The 20,600-nt window shown below is 36.2% G+C and overlaps 1 protein-coding gene across 1 annotated transcript in view; it reads right to left on the minus strand.

The window, feature by feature from the left end:
* The window catches only part of LOC150092851 (serine/threonine-protein kinase BRSK2-like), a 174,800-nt gene that overhangs the window by 36,127 nt on the left and 118,073 nt on the right, over positions 1-20,600 (minus strand). The window contains exons 9-11 of the mRNA XM_090414299.1: positions 11,878-11,912; positions 8,126-8,177; positions 7,759-7,871 (exon numbers count right to left, since the gene is read on the minus strand). Of these exons, the coding sequence (XP_090270425.1) occupies positions 7,759-7,871; positions 8,126-8,177; positions 11,878-11,912 (200 nt within the window). The remainder of the gene's footprint in view (positions 1-7,758; positions 7,872-8,125; positions 8,178-11,877; positions 11,913-20,600) is intronic.

Consider the following 20,600-nt stretch of genomic DNA (forward strand, 5'->3'; position numbering starts at 1 on the left):
GGCCTCATCACCATCTTATAGAGCTTTCCTTTCCTCTTACAACTCACTCTCTTGTCGCACAGGACCCCGCTCATCTTCCTCCAATTCACCCAACAGCATGTCATTCGGTGCTGTATTTCCTCATCCAGGTCACCATTCCTCTCGACAACCGACCCAAGGTACTTGAATTTCTTCCCTGAAATTAGCCTTTCACCCTGGAGTCGTATGACGATATCCTCGTCACTCCCCATTGACATATATTCAGTCTTCACCCGGTTAATTCTCATGCCGCTCTCCTCCAATGCCTTTCTCCACTCTTCCAGGGTATTTTCAAGCTTTTCTCGGGATGATTCGCATAGAACAATGTCATCGGCAAACAGCATGCTCCATGGTGCCTCCTTCTTGACATCCTCCACTAGTACATCCATGACCAGGTCAAAGAGGTAGGGGCTCAGAGCTGATCCTTGGTGTAGCCCTACGACAATAGGGAACCCTTCTGTCATGCCGACACTAGACCTGACCTGAGTTTCTGTTCCCTCATACATCTCCTTCACCAACCTCACGTACTTCTCCGACACCCCCTTGTTCCTCATACACTTCCATACCTCCTGCCTGGCCACTCTGTCGTATGCCTTTTCCAGATCTATAAACACCATGTGCAGATCCACTTGCATCTCTCTATATTTCTCCATCAATCGCCTTAGCGCAAATATTGCATCCGTTGTCCCTCTTCCTGGCATAAATCCAAACTGCTCCTCACCAATTTTCGTTTCCTGCCGTAACCTTGCTTCAATTACTCTTTCCCATATTTTTAATGTGTGTGACATCAGCTTGATTCCTCTATAGTTGCCACAGTCTTGAACATCTCCTCTTCCTTTGTAGATTGGGACGAGAATACTTTTCCTCCATTACTCTGGTATATTTTCCTGTTGGGCTATTTTACACATCAGATCCCATCACATATCCACGCCCTCACTGCCCAAACTTTTCCATACTTCCGCAGGTATCTGGTCTGCTCCCAGCCTTTCCATTCTTCATTTTTCTCAGTACCCAAACCACTTCCTCTCTACTTATGTCTTGCACCGGTCTCTCATTTACCTCTCCATCCTCGCACCTCTCTCTTGGATTCTCCTCATTTAGTAGTTTTCGGAAATATTCTTTCCATCTTCCTCTGATTTTGTCCTTGTCTTGTAATACTACTCCTGAGGCATCCTTTATCTGCTTCACTGATGTTATGTCTTTCGAGGCCTTATCTCTGGCTTTCGCTATTCTCAACAACTGAGCTTCGCCACCGTTTCTCTCCAGTTTTTCATAAACCTCATCAACTGCCCTCGCTTTCGCCCTTGCCACAGCTCTCTTTGCATTTTTCTTTGCTAATCTATATGCCTCCTTGTCGGCTCTAGTTCCAGTCATGTCCCATTTTTTCTTTGCCTCTTTCTTTTCCTTGATCTCCAACTGCACCTCCTCATTCCACCACCATGCCTCCTTATCCTCAGGTGGTCCCTTTCCTGATGTTATACCAAGCACCTCTTCTCCAATTTTTATAATATTCCGACTATTAACGTCCTACCATTCTTCCACATCCTCTGGTAACTTCATTTCTTTCAATACCTCTTCTTTAAACTTATTCCTTGGTCCTTCCTCTTCCAATTTTCACCACTTTATTCTCCTCTGTACCCACCACTTCCGTCTATTCTTCTTTTCCCCTTTTATATCACAGTCTACCACAACCAACCTGTGCTGTGCTGCTACACTTTCTCCATTAATCACGTTACAGTTTTTCACCTCCTTCAGATGTTTCCTACGGCACATAATATAGTTAATCTGACTCATTCTATCCCCGCTCTTATAGGTTATCAGATGCCCAACTCTCTTCTTGAACCACGTGTTAGCTATAGCCAGATCGAAGGCCACAGCATATTCTATGATTTTTTTACCTTCTTCATTTCTTTCACCACTACTCCAACCTACATGTACCCTTTCTTCACCACTTCTTCGCCTTCCTACATGCCCGTTCAGATCTGCTCCGACGATCACTCTCTCACCATCAGGGATTCCCATTACTACTTGGTCAAGTTCTCTCCAGAATGTCTCTTTCTCAGTAAGATCTGCAAAATAGCCTTCTACTATAATCATCTCTTGATTCGAAGAAAAAGTTTAGTTTTGGGAAGAGATAGAAATCAGAGGGAGCCTAATCTGGGGAACAGGGTGGATGTTCCAACAATTCATAGTGCAGATCCCTTAATTTTCCCATTGCCAAAACACCTTTGTGGGCAGGTGCATTGTCCTGATGAAAGATGATTTTTTTCTTTGCAAACCGGGTCTTTTCTCACGATTTATTCGTCTAGTCTGGTTAAAAGATCGGAATGATGTTCTCCGGTATAATTAATAAACAAAATGCCTTTAGCATCCCAAAACACCGATGCCATGACCTTTCCCTCTGATGGAACCGACTTTGTCTTCTTTGGCGTTGCACAACCGGTTTCTCTCCACTGTTTTGACTGCTGTTTGGATTCTGGTGTGTAACGGTGAATCCAAGTCTCATCCATAGTAATAAATCGACGCACAAAATCAGTTTTATTCTTGTTAAAACGCTCCAAACCCTCTTCAGAGATTTTCATGCGAGTGCGTTTTTGATCTGCTGTGAGCAAGCGCGGCACTCATCTTACACAAAGCTTTTTCATTTGCAATTCTTCATGCAAAATATATCCTACACGTTCTTTTGAAATGCCTATAGTCTCAGCAGTTTCGCGCACTTTGATTCGCTGGTCATGCAATAACATATCGTACACTTGATCAATGATTTCTGGTGTTGTTACACTTTTTGGACGTCCTTCACGTGGATTGAAGGACGTACAAAAAGTGTTCTTAATAGTCGAAAAGGAAGGAGAAGAGCTCCCATAAACTTTTATGAACTTCGAATGAATTTCTTCTAGCGTTAAACCTTCTTTTACAAAGAATTTTATAACCGCACGATACTCAATTTCATCCATTCCAAGGGATACAGACAACTTCAGACAACTGTATAAAACAAACTACTTGATAGAATGACTTGCAATTTCACATGGATACTTATGACAGATGAACCAACTTAGAAAAAAAACTTGCCGATAGTGTTGCCATCTATGGTCGATGCCAAGAACTTATATCCTAAACTGAAACAAAGTTTCACGAAACAATACATGCCATTACTAATTACCATTTTCCTTTTTGGATTTTGTATATTTCATAAAGTGATGTTTTAAATAATCATCTTTATAATGTCTTTCTCTTTCTACAGTCCTCTTAGAATGCGGCTGAAATAGTCAAAGTCAAAACTGGAAGAACGGGACATTGTGCCTTTCGATTGGAAAAGACCTGAGTTTATTCTCGTCGTGACGAGAGGAATCTTTATATAGTATTTTTCAATTGCAGATAAGTTACCCGATCCCATTAGAGGTAGCAGGGCTTTTTCTCCCGGAAATTTGGGTATTTTCATTCCGCACACAGACAAATTGCGTGTGTTATCATGGCAAATCGGCCATAAAACACATGCAGTTTACAGACAAAAAGTACTATTTTTATTGGTGGTGGGCAGTAATTGGCGCTATGTGCTGATGGTAGTAGTGTCGTTGACGTTGTTGGAGAATTAAGTAGTGAAGACAGTGAGTGTATATCGTTGGATGACTAAGTAATAGGCATGAAGCAGGGATGTGTGTAGTGCAGTAAAGTAGAGTAACCTCCTGTGTTGAGTCCTTGGACTCCTTGGAGGTGTAATGCAATAATGGCCAGAGGTATGGAGAAGTCATATCCGAGAAGTAAGTGAGGATAGTGCCCTTGATTATAGAACTAGAAAACAGCTTGTGTGTATGTTTACAAATGCTAGAAGTATTCGAAATAAGGAAAACGAAAGTGTAGCGTTAACAGAATCATTCGCCCCAAAATGGGCGGAATACGTGAGATATGGATAACATTCTGATAGGAACAGAGATGGAGGTATAAGAAGTTTTTCGTGAGGAGAGAGAGCAGAAAGAGAGCTGTTAATTATGGCAGACCAGTTGTGTTCACCTAAGTTTGAGATACAAGAAGAAAATGGTGTGACGTGGAGGTGAACAAGACGAAATGCTTATTAGGATGTTGCTATGGGCCTAGCAATATGGAGGGCTGGAAGGAAATGTATAGGCAAATTGGTCAAAAAAATAAAGTGAACATATTTAGATTGTAGTATTACAAGAAGGGTGAGCATTATGGGAGATTTCAATTATTACGATATAGACTGGAATAAAGAGACAACGTTTGGAACCAGAGAGAATGAATTTCTTGAATTTTTGAGGGACAACTATCTTAGGCAGTGCGTAACAGAGGGAACACGAGGATCGAGGATTTGATTATCTTATCAAAGAATGTTATTGTAGATGAAGTGTCAAATCTTCCTCCAGTTGGTAACCAGTCATATCAGGACTTTTACGAGAAAGGGCTATATATAGAAATATAAGGGGGGTATGACAAACTCAGGAGGTGGCTTGTAGCTATATCATGGAATGAGAACTTGGATGGGAAGGAAAGCAGTGCTGTTGATCCTTACTCAAGAACTATCTGGCAGAGGCAGTGACTGAGTGTATTTTAAAGATCATGATATTAAATAACGTATGTGTAAAATTGATGACTATAGAGGTGAAGCATACCATCTGGAAGAAAAATATTTGTGGAAGCAGCAAAGATGAATGGCAATAATCAGTTACATGAGGAGTATACAAGGAGTAAGCAAGGAAAGTGACTCACTTGTTAAAGATGACAAAAGTACAGCATGAGCATTAGTTAGCAAATTAGGCCACAAGAAATTTTAGGAAGATTTTTCGTTATATGGTCAGTAGAAAGAAGAATGATTATTGAAGGATGGTGGTGGCAGGTGATAATGATAACCACTGAGGAGCAATTATTAGAGGTGTTAAATGAGTAGTTCATTAAGGTATTGCATCCTTGTGAATGTTATGTAATGCAGAATTTGAGAGCATTGGGAAGAGGGAGAACTACTGAGTGAACAGGAGGTATATGAGAAATTGAGTAAACTTGATGTTAACGAGGCCAAAAGACTTGACTTGATGCTATATCATCACATGTTTTGAGGGAATATTCTATAGAGTTAATGACAGCTTTAACTTACCCCTTTAACATGAGTCTTAGATAGGCCCAAGTTCTATAGGAACGGAAAGAGTGTAAAATGTTCCACTTCATAAAGGGGCGATAAGTCTAAGGCTTCGAATTATAGGCCAATCTGTTTGTCTGAAGTTGTGGTCAAGATACCATAAGGCTAGTGAGGACCATGATTCAGAACTGGACAGCATGGGTTTGCTGTCCAGTTCTTGCAAAGATTTTTGCAAAGGTCTTTGATAGATTTCCACACGACAATCTGGTAATTAAATCGAAACAGATGTGGTTGGATGTTAGATTAGTGTGTTGGATTGGTGATTGGCTGTGTGATAGGTATTCAGCAGGTTGTGTATGGGTGAGCGATATCTCAGAAGAGGAAAATCACTAGTTGTGTGTTCCAAGGGCCTGTTTTGGGAGCCATTGTCATTTGATTTGTATATAAATGACATTGGGAAGGGCTTGAATAGTGATATACAGTTGTTTTCAGATGCTGCAAAGTTGGGAGCGCTGTGAGGAGTAGAACAGTTGTTATAGTCCTACAAGAGGACGTGGACACACAGGTTGAGTGGACGAATGTGGGGATGCCAGTTCAATGTAGCCAAGTGAAAAGTTTTAAAATTTGGGAAGCAAAGATGGGATGCGGAGTATCAGATTAGTGGAAATATCAACCGGAAGTTGATCTTATTGGCAAAATTAATTAATTCTGAGTAGTACTTTTACATAAGCTCTGTTTTGACACTGGTCACTTGTCTCCAGAAGTGATGACGTGTTGTATTAGGGGCATTCAGGATGGACTCCAGTAGCTGACAATCGTAAAGTATGTGATCGACAGTCTGTTGAAGGTGCGGACAACAAATGCATGATGGGGATTCCAGAATATGGAATATAGGTAATGTCTTAATTTTTCATGTTCGTTAGTAACGTGGTTAAACCTGAAGAGATGGGGTGTTTTTTCAGCCGGAGTCTGCTTCTGATACTTGGTAAGAAATATTTTGTTGTTGATCCGTTTTTTGATGTTTTTCATTCTTCTTACCAGGCATATTTCTTCTGCAAGTGTTTTTATAGCATTTCGAGAGTACTTTTGGTAACTTGTTTCTAGCCTTTATGTGTGTATGTATGTGTGTGTGTGTGTGTGTGTGTGTGTGTGTGTGTGTGTGTGTGTGTGTGTGTGTGTGTGTGTGTGTGTGTGCGCGCGTGCGTGCGTGCGTGTGTGTTATGTACGTGCAACCAGTTGTCGTCGAGTGAATATGTCAGAATTCCAAAGATTCACTGAGAAATGCAACTATGACATATTACAAAAAAAAAAATCATGAGAAACTATCAGTATGTGAGTATCAAAAAGTAAGATAGCTTCTTTTGGCTTCATTAAATCTTTCTACGAGAATTTATTAAATATTATTGTTATGGATATTTAACTGTATCCTTTTATTCCCTAAAGAAGAGATGTAAAATAATTTTATACACTCTGCGCAATAAATTAACACAAGATGCGCAATCGAACATTTATTAATTAAATTTATATTGAGCTATAGAGCCGCTGTAGCTCAGTTGATATAGACGAAGCCCTTTAGGTTAGATTCCTCAGTGACGTGAGGAAAACCTTTATTTGGTCTTTCGACGAAAAAAATTTCGACGAAAGGTAAGTTAGCCGGTCTCATACGGAGGCAGGGGTTTATTTTTTATCCGGAAACTCGGGTTTTTTGTCCCCCAGAACAGGCAAACCGACCCCGTAAACACACATGGATTATAGTGTCATGAATATTTCCCTTAGGGGATGCTGCACACGAGTGAGGAACCGGCTGCATTAATTCGTCGTAAGCTTCCTAATATATCATTAGGAGGGGATAGATTGAACTATTCCAGTCCAATAAAATAGCCTTTGTTAATGTAGAAAGATCCCTTGTTAGAACTTCCACATTTCAGTTTACGATTTAAGAGCAGCAGCAGCAGCAGTAAAATTAAAACTATTTTTTAATTAACCACAGGTCGATATGCACGACTGTGGTTAATTTCTAGTTTTAATTGCTCATAACAGCTAATCTACCTTTAACATTTTTATATCTATGCTCTCTCTATTTTAATGTTATTTCCATTAGCAATTTTATTTAATATATTATTAACTCGTTTACTTCTAACTCATTCCACAGACATTGTTTTTATTACATCCACTAAAGCCTTTCTCGATCGTTTGCGTTACCTTGTGAGCAAGTAAGTAATGTCTGTTAATTTATTATTTACTGTTTTTACTTTCTTCTATTTCTATCCATTATATTATGATCGACAGTTTTTAATAAGACGAATTGAGCATGTAAATAAAAAGGCTTTTGCCATAATATATCTAATGTTGATGGTCATGTGCTGAATTTGATTTATTTAACAATCACTTGTAAGACTTAATGGATGCTAATGATAGACAGACTATAAATTTTTTTTCTTCGCTAGTTAACCTATAATAAAAACGCAGTCAAAATTAATAGTATGAGTCGTTTTTCCGATTCTGAACTTGATGAACACTAAATTGCTTATTAAAATGACCTTATATCTCTAATATTTTTATATCGACATTATTCCTATTTTAGAGCCGTTTTTATTCATCTTTATAAAGATTTCCATGAGAAAATAATTTTAGTTAATAGTATACTCTCTTACCTTGTACACAAAAGTTCTTGGATGAGCTTTTCTTTATCTTTAAAACATCCTAAAGATGTCATATTGGTAAGCACGTCTGGATCGAGGTCTTCGATGGAAGGTATGATGTGTGTCTGTAATGCAGGAATTAAATACCTATCATTGTTTTTAATCAAACATTGACTTTTTTTTTATGGAGATAGAATTTGGTCTTCATATATGCTTCATATACGCAATTTAAACAACACTATTTTGTTATTAAAAAAAGGTCTTAATTTTAAATGAAATTCTAACTAAAATTAAATTTCATGCTATGGTTATTCATTATGTCATTAACCACATATATAAAGAACAGAATTAAATAAGATTACATTTTTTTTTGGCATACCTGTATAGCTTCTTTCATAGGTAGTTCCAGTTCTAGTTCGGATTTACTTCCCCTATCGAAAATAAAAATGAATAAATATTCAATAGACTGAAAGAGTAATAGAAAATTACAAAAAAAAAATCTATACGATTATCCAAGGTAATGAGCAATGAAGGAAGGCACTTGGATGATTAAAAGAAATATGCCTATATATTGCATAAGACAAGAGCTGAAAAATTAATTTTCTTTCTTTATTCTTTTTGGAGGGGTGTCTTTGCAGCTCTGTCTAAAAATAATTTACCTACAAAGACACCTCTCCAAAAAGAATAAAGAAAGAAAATGAATTTTTCAGCTCTTGTCTTATGCAATATATAGAAATTCGCTAGATCCCCAGAAAAAAGACCATTATAGGTTCGATTTTTCCGGCTGGAAAAGCTTTTTTGTTTGTTTTATTTTTCCCTTCTCTCGGAAACACCGAATTTTAACCTCTCTACGAAAAAAAAAAAAAAAAAAAAAAAGGCCATATTACTCGTACTATTTCAGAAAGAAATATTCCTATTATGGTTAGGACCACAAAGTGTCGGCAGTTGTCTGCCGCCACCTTGACTTGCCATGAAGTAATTACACCCTTGGATTCAGCTATCGCTGATAGTTAAGGGTAGAGGCTGGCTGTTTTCTATCTTCCACAAGGTCAGTTAGGAATAAAAGAACCCCATGTACTTCCTCTGGGCATAAAAGTCGTTAAAAGAATTATTATTATTATTATAAGGTCCAAAGTTAGGTAGGGCTAAAACGGCCTCGAATATGCCCTTTGGAGAATAAAAGGCGTTAGCGGATTTTTTAAAATCATTATTTGGACATGGACAAAAAAACTAAGATTTGATCTAAAACTAAAACTAACACAATATTGCTATTGGCATTTTCAAGTTCTATTTATTCCTGTTATGAGAATAAAACAGAAAGTGATCACAATCTTTTATTTAATTATTTTCCGATCTTCCCACTTCCATGCTGAATGCAGAAGTAAGCACGAAACCTTACTTTACTGCTGCTTACGTTAGATATATGTATAATTACTATTTTTTAATTAATTAATTAATTTAGATTAGATTACATTACAGTGTCTTTTAATTTTTTCCGGAATTATATAACTCATCCGGCTTACAAAATGTATAATGATACATTTTGATACGGTAAAGAAGAAATACATATCACTAATTGACTATTTTGGTATTGGTTAATTAATTTCTCAGTTTGTACAATTATTCGAAACAAATTATCAAAATTGTTATAGAAATACTCTCTGATCAGTTTTCTGTATTTGTTTATATTGACTTCATTTATTATTAAGGGAGGTAGGATATGAAAGCGCGAGGAACCATTATCGGGCTTTTCAACTGAAGGTAAGTTAGCCCGTCTCATACTGAGGTGGCATGGTTTTTCCCTCTTGGAAATTTGGGTTTTTCATCCCGAAATTAGGCAAACTGGCCAGGAGAACACATGCAGTTTGCACACAAAGAATATTTATAGGCATTGTGCCGTGGGCGCTTAAGTGCATATTAGAACAACTGATGATGAGGGTATTAAAGATTTTTGCCAAATAGATACATTGTAAATGTATTATTTATTTCGGCACTTTGGGATTACATATTTCAAGCCCACTTTTCTGCCTAAGTAAGTAAGTCTAGATAAACTAATGCTTATATACTGATTATTAGATTTTAAGAAGGGTAGTGTCATGCAGATATATTATTGTCCAAGTGGTATGATATTTAATAGGATGTATTTACAGCTGATTGTATTGTTTCTGTTTTTATTGACAGTTAGAATGCGTCTGAATTTATTTTGTAGAGACTGAGGCGCTAATGTGGTGTGGTAGGTTCCTCTGCAGCTTGGAATACCGTACTGTATAGCAATCTTTCCAGAAGAAATATCATTTTCTTAACATTCTAATGGTTAAGAATATTCATAAATAAATAAATAAACACTCTATATAGCATACCTCTGTTGGATAATTTTCTAATATGTGGTTTCCAGCTTACGTTTGCTGTTAATTTTTTTTATCCTAAATAAGATGTAGTATTTACGTTTTCTATGTCATTGCAGTAACAATTTAAGTTACTTTTGAAATTCCAGTTATGTAGATATATATGGATGAAAAAATTGATTTTTATGATGGGTATTTTTTCAGATTTTTATGATGGGTGTTTTTTCAAAAAATTACACTGAAAAAAATTAAACAATTTTTTTCAGGGTAATTTTTTGTAATAATAATAGTTTGTAACTATTTTCAGATATACTCATGGACCAAAACATTATGAAAAACCAGCCTGTTTTTCGCCAGCACAATTGGCTGGAAACCAGCTGGGTGGCGGTATGGAGATTGTTCTAATGGACATCACTGAGTACTCCCATCCTCATTGAACATACCTTATCTCTAATTATTACCTGCGGATTGCTTGGGACCACTATTTCCCTATATGGTGACAATGTGATTTGATGGATCTGGTCTCTTCCAGCAAGATAACTGATCAGAAGATTTTTTTTTCCCCACACACAAAAGGCAGAAGGGCCAATAATAAACAGATGCCGTGTGAGGGCGGGGTCAGATATAGAGTAATCTGTTGATATTCTTCCTGAACTGTTGAAAATTGTAATCCCTTGGAAATTATAGTCCCTTAAGAGGGAGACTGCTCCACAGAGAGATGAGAGGAATGAAAGATGACCGGAAGTAGCAGGTTCGGTGTGTATGCAGTTCGACTGTAAAATGATGTTGAGCAGCCGAAGCACGAGTTACTGTAGATCTGGCAGAAATGGAAGGCATATAATGGATGCTAGTTTTGCTGAACGATAACCATGGAAATATTTGTAGAAGAGACACAATGCAGAAACTAATCTTCTATGAAAAATGGCTGAAGAGAGTCTGTAAGAGAAGTATCATTTATCAACCGGACAGCCCTTTTCTGAATAGCATCAAGAAATTTTAAGGTGGGATTAGGTGCACCATCCCATACATGGGAGCAGTATTCGAATGGTGGTAGGATCTGAGATTTATACAGAGTAAGCAACTGTTTGGCAGAGAAGTAACATCTTGACCGGAAAGGGATGCTAAGTTTTTAGGAAGCTGTCGATGCTACAGAAGTGATTGATTGTGCCAGGAAAAAAAGATGAATTGCCGAGGGGGACCAAGTTACATGGTCTCCTTGGTCATCTAACTTGAATCTTGTAGATCTTTATTTGCGAGGGCCAATTTGAAATCCCCAATGGAGAATGTCAGTGAACAGCAAGAATCTAGTTTCACCAAAATGCATGCATGCACTACCATCAGACACCAGCCAAGAACTTTCGACCGGGTGACTGTCAATAGTGAGATGGCTTAGCGGCTGCTTAGCTGGCAACGGAGATAATTTTGAACGGTACGTTCATTCTACAGCGTGTTTTATTGATTATCAAGGGAATTTATTTACATTTTGCCTTCTATCTGCGTTGCAGGTTTCGGAACAGTTTTATAAAACATCGAGACTTTTATTTGTGCATAATTACGTCAGAGAGCAAGATGGTTTTTCAGTATTTACTTGACGAATATTTTGAAAATTAATGCTACCAGAATGAGTCTAATTCAGATTAGTTAATGTTAATTTATCTACTGTTAGCTTATCGAGTGATTTTTTCAGGCTTTCCTAGAATCTTTAGGGTCCACCCATCCATCCAGGATGAGTGCAATTGCGTTATAAATAATTGTATAAATTAGGGTTTATTAAAGATATACTTACGCTGTGACCCAAGGGTGACGAGTTACTTCGGCCAGCTGTAACAGAAAATGAAAACAAACTTGAATGTATGTGATTCTGAAATACTTAGTATTAATCCAGATTAGAATATTAATGTTTTATCAATAAATATTATGACATTTTATTTGATAATGTTAGGTACACACGCAGGAATAAATTATATAACTGTAGATTGCCTTCCGTTTATTAAAATTCATCACAATCTTATACTGGGTAATTTCTGCATTTCTCTCATGTTAATAATGTACGCTTTGCTGATTAAATCAAAAAGTAAATAACAGTAAGTAAAATAGATAATAGTGTTGATTTAATTTTACCAATGCTTATTGAGTAGTAATTATCTTGAAACGCATTGCTACTATTACTTAAGACCTAATTTCAAAGTCCTTAGGTCCTTATGGTGAATTGAACCTACTTTTGTTTTGGAACTTTAGCTAGAAAAACGAGTTTTTACTTGGGGTTATCAAACAAATTAAGGCCTTTAATTGCATTTAAGGTGGATTAGATTAATGCATATTTATGCTCAGAATTTTTATAATTTATTTCTACATGATTCGAAAATAAGCAACCGTTCCTTGCTCCAGTGCTTGTGGTAATCAGAAAAATGGCAACTTTCCTTTGGTTGGAAGGAACTTGGTTTGAATCCTTTCTAGTACACGACAAAAATCTATAATGTTTTTCTTCTGAAGGTCAATTACCGGTCTCAATATGGCAGTTACAAAATTATTTCTTACTTCTAAAAATTCTATCCTTGTAGAACTATAATTATACGAAATTTCAACTACAGTAGAAAGTTAGGCTGAAGATCGAGTATTACTCATTTCATTTCAACTTCTCAGGAAAAATGAATGCTAATGGCAAATTACACCAAAACATTATCATAATAATAACAGAAAAAAAAGCGAAACCAATGGTTTATAAAGTATAAGACGAATGTCACATGTGGCCCATCAAAATATCCTATTAAATATCCCAACAAAATGTTTTTATTTTATTTTTTAAGCTAAAACTTATCCCTCGAGAGCACAAACAAGAGAAGAATCGGTTGATTAGTTGTAATTTAAATTATCGTACGCTACAGGACGACGGAGAGGATATTTAACTGAAATTTACGAGTTAATTTTTGATTGTAATAAACAAATTAGTATGTGGGAAATATTATGTTCTGTTTTTTTTTTATTTTATTTGAGAGAGAGAGAGAGAGAGAGAGAGAGAGAGATGTTATATTGTTAGATGAAAGCGAAGGAATGGTATTAGCGAGTTTGCCGGAGCAGCACCTATAAAAGTACCTGTAAAAAAGGCACAATGCAGAAAGAGTGCCTATAAAAAGTGACTGGAGGGAGTTGTGAGACAGGGGTCACCAATTAAGTTGAATTGCCCTCTATTGTATACAAGAATTCGTAAGGAGGGTTCGATTGTAACCATCCTAAATGTGAGAACAATAGTTTAGATCGGTCGGATTTGGTATTTATAAAGTGTTAGGAGTAGAGCAGGAAAGAAGCAGTGTTTGGGATGAAAAGGATATGAAGCTTTTCGTCAGCTAAGGAAGCTATGGATCTAAACCAGGATAACCTGGCATAAACATACTAGACCCATAGCGTAGCACAGCATAGAAACATTAGATTAAGCTAGATGTGAAAGCCAGCCTAAGAAAGGAAAACTGATAATGATTGGAAATCGGAACATAATCAAAATTAAGAGAGAGTGAAGTGAGATATGTCTTCTGGACAGCAAGGAGGACTTTGTTTTGATAGCATTGAAATTCATCAGATTATCTTCATCCCACTTGAGAATGGAGAGGAAATCAGTGTTTAAGACATTTCTTGGAAGATTTTGAAGCTCGGTTGATTTGAGTACTACACAGTTTCTCCGATGAAAAAGACGAATGGAGAGTAGTACCTTCATCAGCAAAACAATGGATAATATTTAAGGATACATAGAGAAAGAGAATGGGTCATTGATGTTAAGAAAGAAGAGCGAATGAGAGAGCGCAGAGTCCTGGGGTACTCCAGAATTGGTAGAAAACTCTGTTGCGAAGAAGTCATCCACACGACGTACAGTGAACGACCAGAGGAGGAAGTTGGCAAATGAATATCAAAGGGAAAGGGAAGGAGAGAGAGAGACCTTAAGATGGTAGCTTAGTAAGAAGACCTAGATTCCAGACTTTGATCACATGAGTCTGAAATATCGAGAGTGAACGTGAGTTTTTCCAGACTGATGGGTTTCTAGATAGTAAAGAAGTCAGCTATTAATGACCCTATTATTTTTTAGAGTATTGACGTTAAAGCACTGGGATGATAGTTTGATGCCTGTCTGTTATATCTCTTTTAAGGTGTAGGATAGATAAAGAGCCTTAATGCTGTTGGGTAGATGCTAAACGAGTATGACAAGTATACGGAGACGCCAGACAATATGACAAGACGACTCAGGACAGCTGTATAGGCAGTAGGGGATATGTGTGTTAATTCTGGAGTTTTTTGGCAGGCTGGAGTGGATATCATCTAAATCCGGGGATTTATTAGGAACATGACCATTGAAACTTTTTGTGATGCTCTTCTGACGAAAGGTTAGAAGAAGAAGAGGCATGATGTAAGCAATTCATGGTATTTGTCTTGATTGTATTTATAAGAGTGAGGAAAAGACTGTTGCAAGAATTTTGCTTTGCGTTTGGGTAATAGTGATGCCACCAATGGCGATCAGGACATGACAGAAGAACAGAAGCTACGCCCACCAGCCTTAATGAGAAGCCAGTAGCAAGAAGCCATCTTGTTTTGCATTTGCGCCTTATGATCTTTGGATTTGCTGATTTTCTTCCGCTTATTGCGAGCACTTAGTGGGTGAGAAAAACGGAATTAAAAATACTGTATTGTAATAAAGGGAATTAAAAACACTGTAGTGCAATAAGAGGGAATTAAAAATACTGTAGTGCAATAAGAGGGAATTAAAAATACTGTAGTGCAATAAGAACATGCGTATACTGTCCCAGCTAATGGGATATTTCATCAGAAGAGGTAAGGGAGGCTAAGTTATTAATAACGAATTCTTCAAATTCAGGAATTTGCAAAAACATTCTGAGGATGTTCACTAGATGCATAACTTGTGGAAAGTTTAGGCTCATCTTCAAAGGATGACATAACAGCAGGAGTGGGCTTCTTTAAAATTTTATACATTACGTCCAACTTACTCTGCATAGGTTTCGTTTTCTTTTCTGCATAAATTTATCTTTAACTTAATTGCAGCTTGCACCATTCTATCTACTTTGCTAAATCTCTCTATGTTGCGATTTATTTCTTCAAATAACCGAGTACCTTATTAACTGAAGCAAATACTTCTGGCAACTCTTTCACCGCAAACGTTTTTTTTTTTTAGTCTCGGTTTCCTCTTCTTGTTCTTCGCTTTTTTATTTTCTTCTTCTTCTTCTTCCACTTCCTGGGATTCTAGCTCTATAAGGCTAGGTGAGACCTTCGCATGAGAGCTCTTCTTCCACAGCTTCTAACAAATGCTCTATGTCTTCATTGTCAACTTCCAACTCCAGCTTTTAGCCAGTCGCACTATCTTGTCACCAATCTCTTGTAAGGCAATCGAAACACTATTCATACACTCTTGCGGCACCTCATTTCATTTCCTGCGGCATCTACAAGATATTGTATTCCTTCCAAAAGTCTTCGAGGGTTCACCTGAACAAAAGTATTTCTTAAAATATGCCTTGAAGGAAGAACTCGTCCATTGGTTGCAGGTATTCGACCAACGTGTTAAATAGAATGGCTATCGTAAAGTACGAATGGTCGTAAGCTGCATATGACGTAAGTCGAGGACGGATTATAATATGTTTGATTGAGCGCTATAGAAGCTGTGTTGGGAAAAAAAAAAACTCCCACAAGACATTTTACAGAATCACAAGAATACTAACGACAAATATCCAGCTGAATTAAAAGAGATATAATTTTTTAATTTCTTTAAAAACCATATTTTTTTAATGATTTGAACAAGTGAAATATGTTTATTTTCAACTAAGGAAATGCCATGCAGACAATAAAATAAAATAATATACTAGTTTTTACGTGCGTTATGCGATTAAATTTTGTGTGCGTTTGCAAAAATCCCCATCGGACACTTTTAACATGATACGCGAAGCTTTCCACGATGAAGCAATGTCGAGGGCAAGTGTTTTTCGCTGGCATAAAACTTTTAAGGAAGGAAGGCAAAATGTGGAAGATCTTGAACGTGAGGGAAGACCTTCAACGTTCATCACAGAGATAATGATCAACACAGCAGCGATTATCATCAAGCACGTCAAAAGGAAGCGTCCATTGCTGAAGAATGGCTTCTTACTGCACCACGATAATGCAAGGCCATTATTGCTAGTTGTGTAGTGGACGTTTTGCAGAAGAACAACACAGATATCCTACCACACCCTCCATACAGTCCTGATCTCTAACCGTGCGATTTCTGGCTGTTTCATCAGCTCAAGAAACCAATAAGAGGCCGCCATTTCGAAAGCAACAAGCATGTGTAAAAGCTGCGGAGGCGGTTTTGAAAGAACTCTCAAAAAACGGACTTTCACATGTGTTTAAGAAGTGGACGCAACGTTGGGACAAATGCATCGCGTCTCACGGTAGTTACTTCGAAAAAGACCATGTAAATGATGACGATTAAAGGTAATCTGTTTTCTGTATAAATATAGTCTTATTACTTATTGAACAGCCTACGTATATTAATTTTACATTCTTTTAAAGTCTTCGGGTTAATGCTCGTTGCTTTCTTCTAAATCTTCCTTGCTCAAAGATCCAGACATCTCCAGTTCTAAAATGATTCTTGAATACAATAGACACAGCCAAAGTAATCAACCTAGCCTATTACTATAAGTATTTTACTGTTTCTTCCTTTCTTGCAATGTTACTATTTAATGCTTGGGCTAGCTACTGAGCAACTGTCCTTACTTGATAATACTTTCAAAAATATTTGTAGTCAGCGATTTTGATCAGATTAGAGAAGTCTTTTATGGATAAGTTTTAAAAGTTTTTATTAGCGCACTGTAACGAATTTGTAAATTATCGGTGTGACTATACTATACGGAACAATAATACATTAATAAGATTTAACGTCAGTAGTAGTAGCAGATGCACTTCTGACAAGATCAAGATCAAGATAAGATAAGGAATCGTGACGTGATTGGTTGTTCATTTGATGACCTCATTGTTGTGTGACGTCATGAGTTTGGAATGTTTGGAATTTTTCTGGGACCATCTGTGTATATGACGTTACGTTGTTTGTTTAGTTCGCGTATGGAATTATAGGTGATGGTAGCGATAAGGATTCGTGTCGTGATTGGTGGGGCACTTTGAACAAGATCAAGATAAGATAAGGATATTGTTATTATCAGAGGCAGATAAGCGACGTCATTTGTTCGTTGTAAATAAGTGATGTCATTTGTTAGTTGTAAATAAGTGACGTTATTGTTTTGAATGGAAAAGGGAGATATATTAGTGGATAAAGATTCGTATCGTGATTGGTGGGATACTATGAACAAAATAGGGGTAGGTAGAATGGGGGGTGCGACGTCAGTGTCTTGGATGTGTATTGATATGAGTTGTAGATAAGTGAATGGTTTGCGTATGTCCTTATGGGTGATAGATAGTGATAAGATAAATTTTGGAATGTTTGGAATTTCGCTGGGGCCCCTCTTCTCTCAGGGACATCACGTGATGTGTTGGCTTCGCGCGCACACGCACGCGCACACACACACACACACACACACACACACACACACACACACACACACACACACACACACACACACACACACACACACACACACACACACACACACACACACACACACACACACACACACACACACACAAAAAAACCAATCCGTATTAGAATTACACTTACCAAAACATACGAGCAGTGATTATTGAAATTACAATTATCAATTGTTATGTTTAAGTTAAAAAAATTAACTTACATTTCTTTCCAGAATGGGAACATCTTGGTGCTATCTAGGTTTTCTGAATATTCCAAATTGTTGTTTTTAACATATTCACAGCACAGAACACAAACACAAGTCTGAAAATGCAGTTGACTTTTTCATTATAGGTTCCCGGGGCTAACATATATCCACAGCACAAAAACCACACAAAACATAGGAGTTGAAAGATATTTCTGTAAATAACCAGAAAATATAGTTGACACATCGTTTAGATTACCACCTGTTTGGTTCTGTTCATTTTCTTGGAGACAACTCATTAATTTCTGGTCTTAGTTTTGGTTTTCTTTTCAGAGTATGGAACCATAGTTACCCATTTTGTGTAATACAGCTAATCACATCCTGTATTAGATGACGTTCAAAAAGTATAATTTCCTACATTTTTCTCCCCATGCTTCTGGAGATTCTCTGAACACCCACATCTTGGAAGTAAAGTAAACTCAGTGCTTGCCTTTCTGTTAATCTCATTTATTTTGGGAATTAGTCTGTAGTTTAGTCTGTTTCTATTAATCACATCCTGTAATATATCAGTTGCAGTATTGTTCATAAGGTATCATTTTCCCATGGTTGGATGTTTCTCAAACACTTACATATGGCTACATGATTAGCATTCACATGATTGTGATGACACATATCCTAAAATTATTCATTCCTAGTTAATATTTTTATACACTTATTGTTTTCAAGTAGATGGCTTGTTTGTTTGTTTATATTTTGTGTAGCTAGGAAACTGGAATTTAATTCAAATGAATATTAGCTCTGTAATATATATTTTGTTAATTTCTATGCTACCTTTTATTTGACTGTAATATTATTAACAAATTTTATTTAACATTTAATTTAATTTAAATTCTGATTTAACATTTGCGCTGATGTATCATTTCCCACTGGTGCTTACGTATAATTCGTGATTGTTCTCCATGTGACATTCCAAAACAAGTTGAACTATGGTTTTTACATAGTTCAACTAAGTAAAACTCATTTCCATTAGTCCCAATTGACTGTTGTCCTCTCAGCCCGACATTTATTTCACAGTAGGGATATTTATATATATATATTTAACACAATTATTATATTAGATATTCTTTCCAATACAAATAAATAATTATATATTCTTATTTCAAATGAAAATTAGCTCAGAAAGAAAGAAAGAAATAAAGAAAAATGTAAAGGAAAAAAATGTTTACCCTCAAATAAATATTTATGATCACAGCAAACAAGAAATTCATCAACTTTTTCAAAGTTTTGAAATTCGTGCAAATGTTGTTTTCATCATTTGGTATCATTTAAATGAACAACTTAATTGTTAATGTTTTTTTTATTTTCTCTTCCAATGAGGAGTATTGTTTGGTATATGCATGTTGATTCACTTGATTTTATCTGCACATTGATACCTTTTTTTGCAGCAATCTTTTTAAGAGTTTTAGTAACGTGTTGGTTTAAAATATCTAATGTACCTCTGTAAAATAACCAAATTCTAACAGTATTGTGACTTTACAGGTGAAATCTTCTGCAATAAAATTCTGGCTATTAATTTAATACCCGATTCCTTTTGCTTCCAAGAGTTGACAGTTTCTTGAAATATTTGAGGGCTTGCATGAACAAATAAGACTTTTAATTCACTGAGTCAAAACAAAACGTCTCTGGTTAGTTTGTGGTGAAATTTCACAAGGAAAACAAAATGTTATGGTCTTACTTAAATTTGCATAACACATTGATGACACCCAATTTGTTCATTTAAATTTACGTATTTTATTTGAGTGAAATATTATTTACAAATTGTATTTACTGAATACAATCTATTTTTTTGTTTCTTAATCTTCTTATTGTTAAATTTGCACTGTTGTGCAAAGGTTCTTCCCATGCTTGTGGAATTGCCGTCATGTGGTTTTTGACAATGTGACTCTCATCTGAAAGTTCATTTTCAGTTGGTGATCATTGGGAATTTATTACTATAATAAATTTATGGGTTTCATATTTATTTTTGTGCAACCAATACATATATTTGTGAGCATTATTCAAAGCATAGAATCTTTTGTTATGTTTCAAAAAGCATTTAAAAGTACACGTTATGTTTTCACGTTTTGGACATCCAATTTCATTTAAATCAAGAACAGGAACCAAGAATCAAGAACCTCCATATTAACCTTGTTAGAGTTTTTGATTTTTCTCTTCCTTTGACGATTAATATTTGATATTTGCACGTTGATTCTATCACCAATTTCTTAGTTTGTCCAGAGATAGTGAACCAATTTCTCACTTCAGCTAATGGTTATATTTTATTAACCAAGAATTCTGTTTTTTAACTCTTTCAGGTAATTCTTTCTAATACAAGGTGATTTTGTCAATGCATATCTTACAATAATTCCATCAGAAATACAAATTTCTTTAGGAAATAAATTTGAAGTCATATTTAAAAGAAATTATACATCAATTATACCAATGATAACCGATAACTCGTATTTTTCCCCACTGTAGATTTTGCATATTCGTTTTCCTTCATTCTTCTTCCTACATTACTTCATTTGGCACCACAAATATATAGTTATTTATTATAATAATTATTATTATTATTTCACTGATTATTAGCTCTGATCTTATATTTTATGTTAACTTTCTGTTACAAAATTCTGAACAATTAGAACTTTTCACAAAGAAACGTTCAAAGAAATTTGTGGCTCACCCATTATTTTTACATTACCGAACACAAAACACC

This window comes from Typopeltis vanoorti, chromosome 25 (assembly GCF_054136105.1).
Source record: "Typopeltis vanoorti isolate ZY-2024b chromosome 25, IOZ_Tvanoo_1.0, whole genome shotgun sequence".
In the NCBI taxonomy this organism is placed as follows: Eukaryota; Metazoa; Arthropoda; class Arachnida; order Uropygi; family Thelyphonidae; genus Typopeltis; species Typopeltis vanoorti.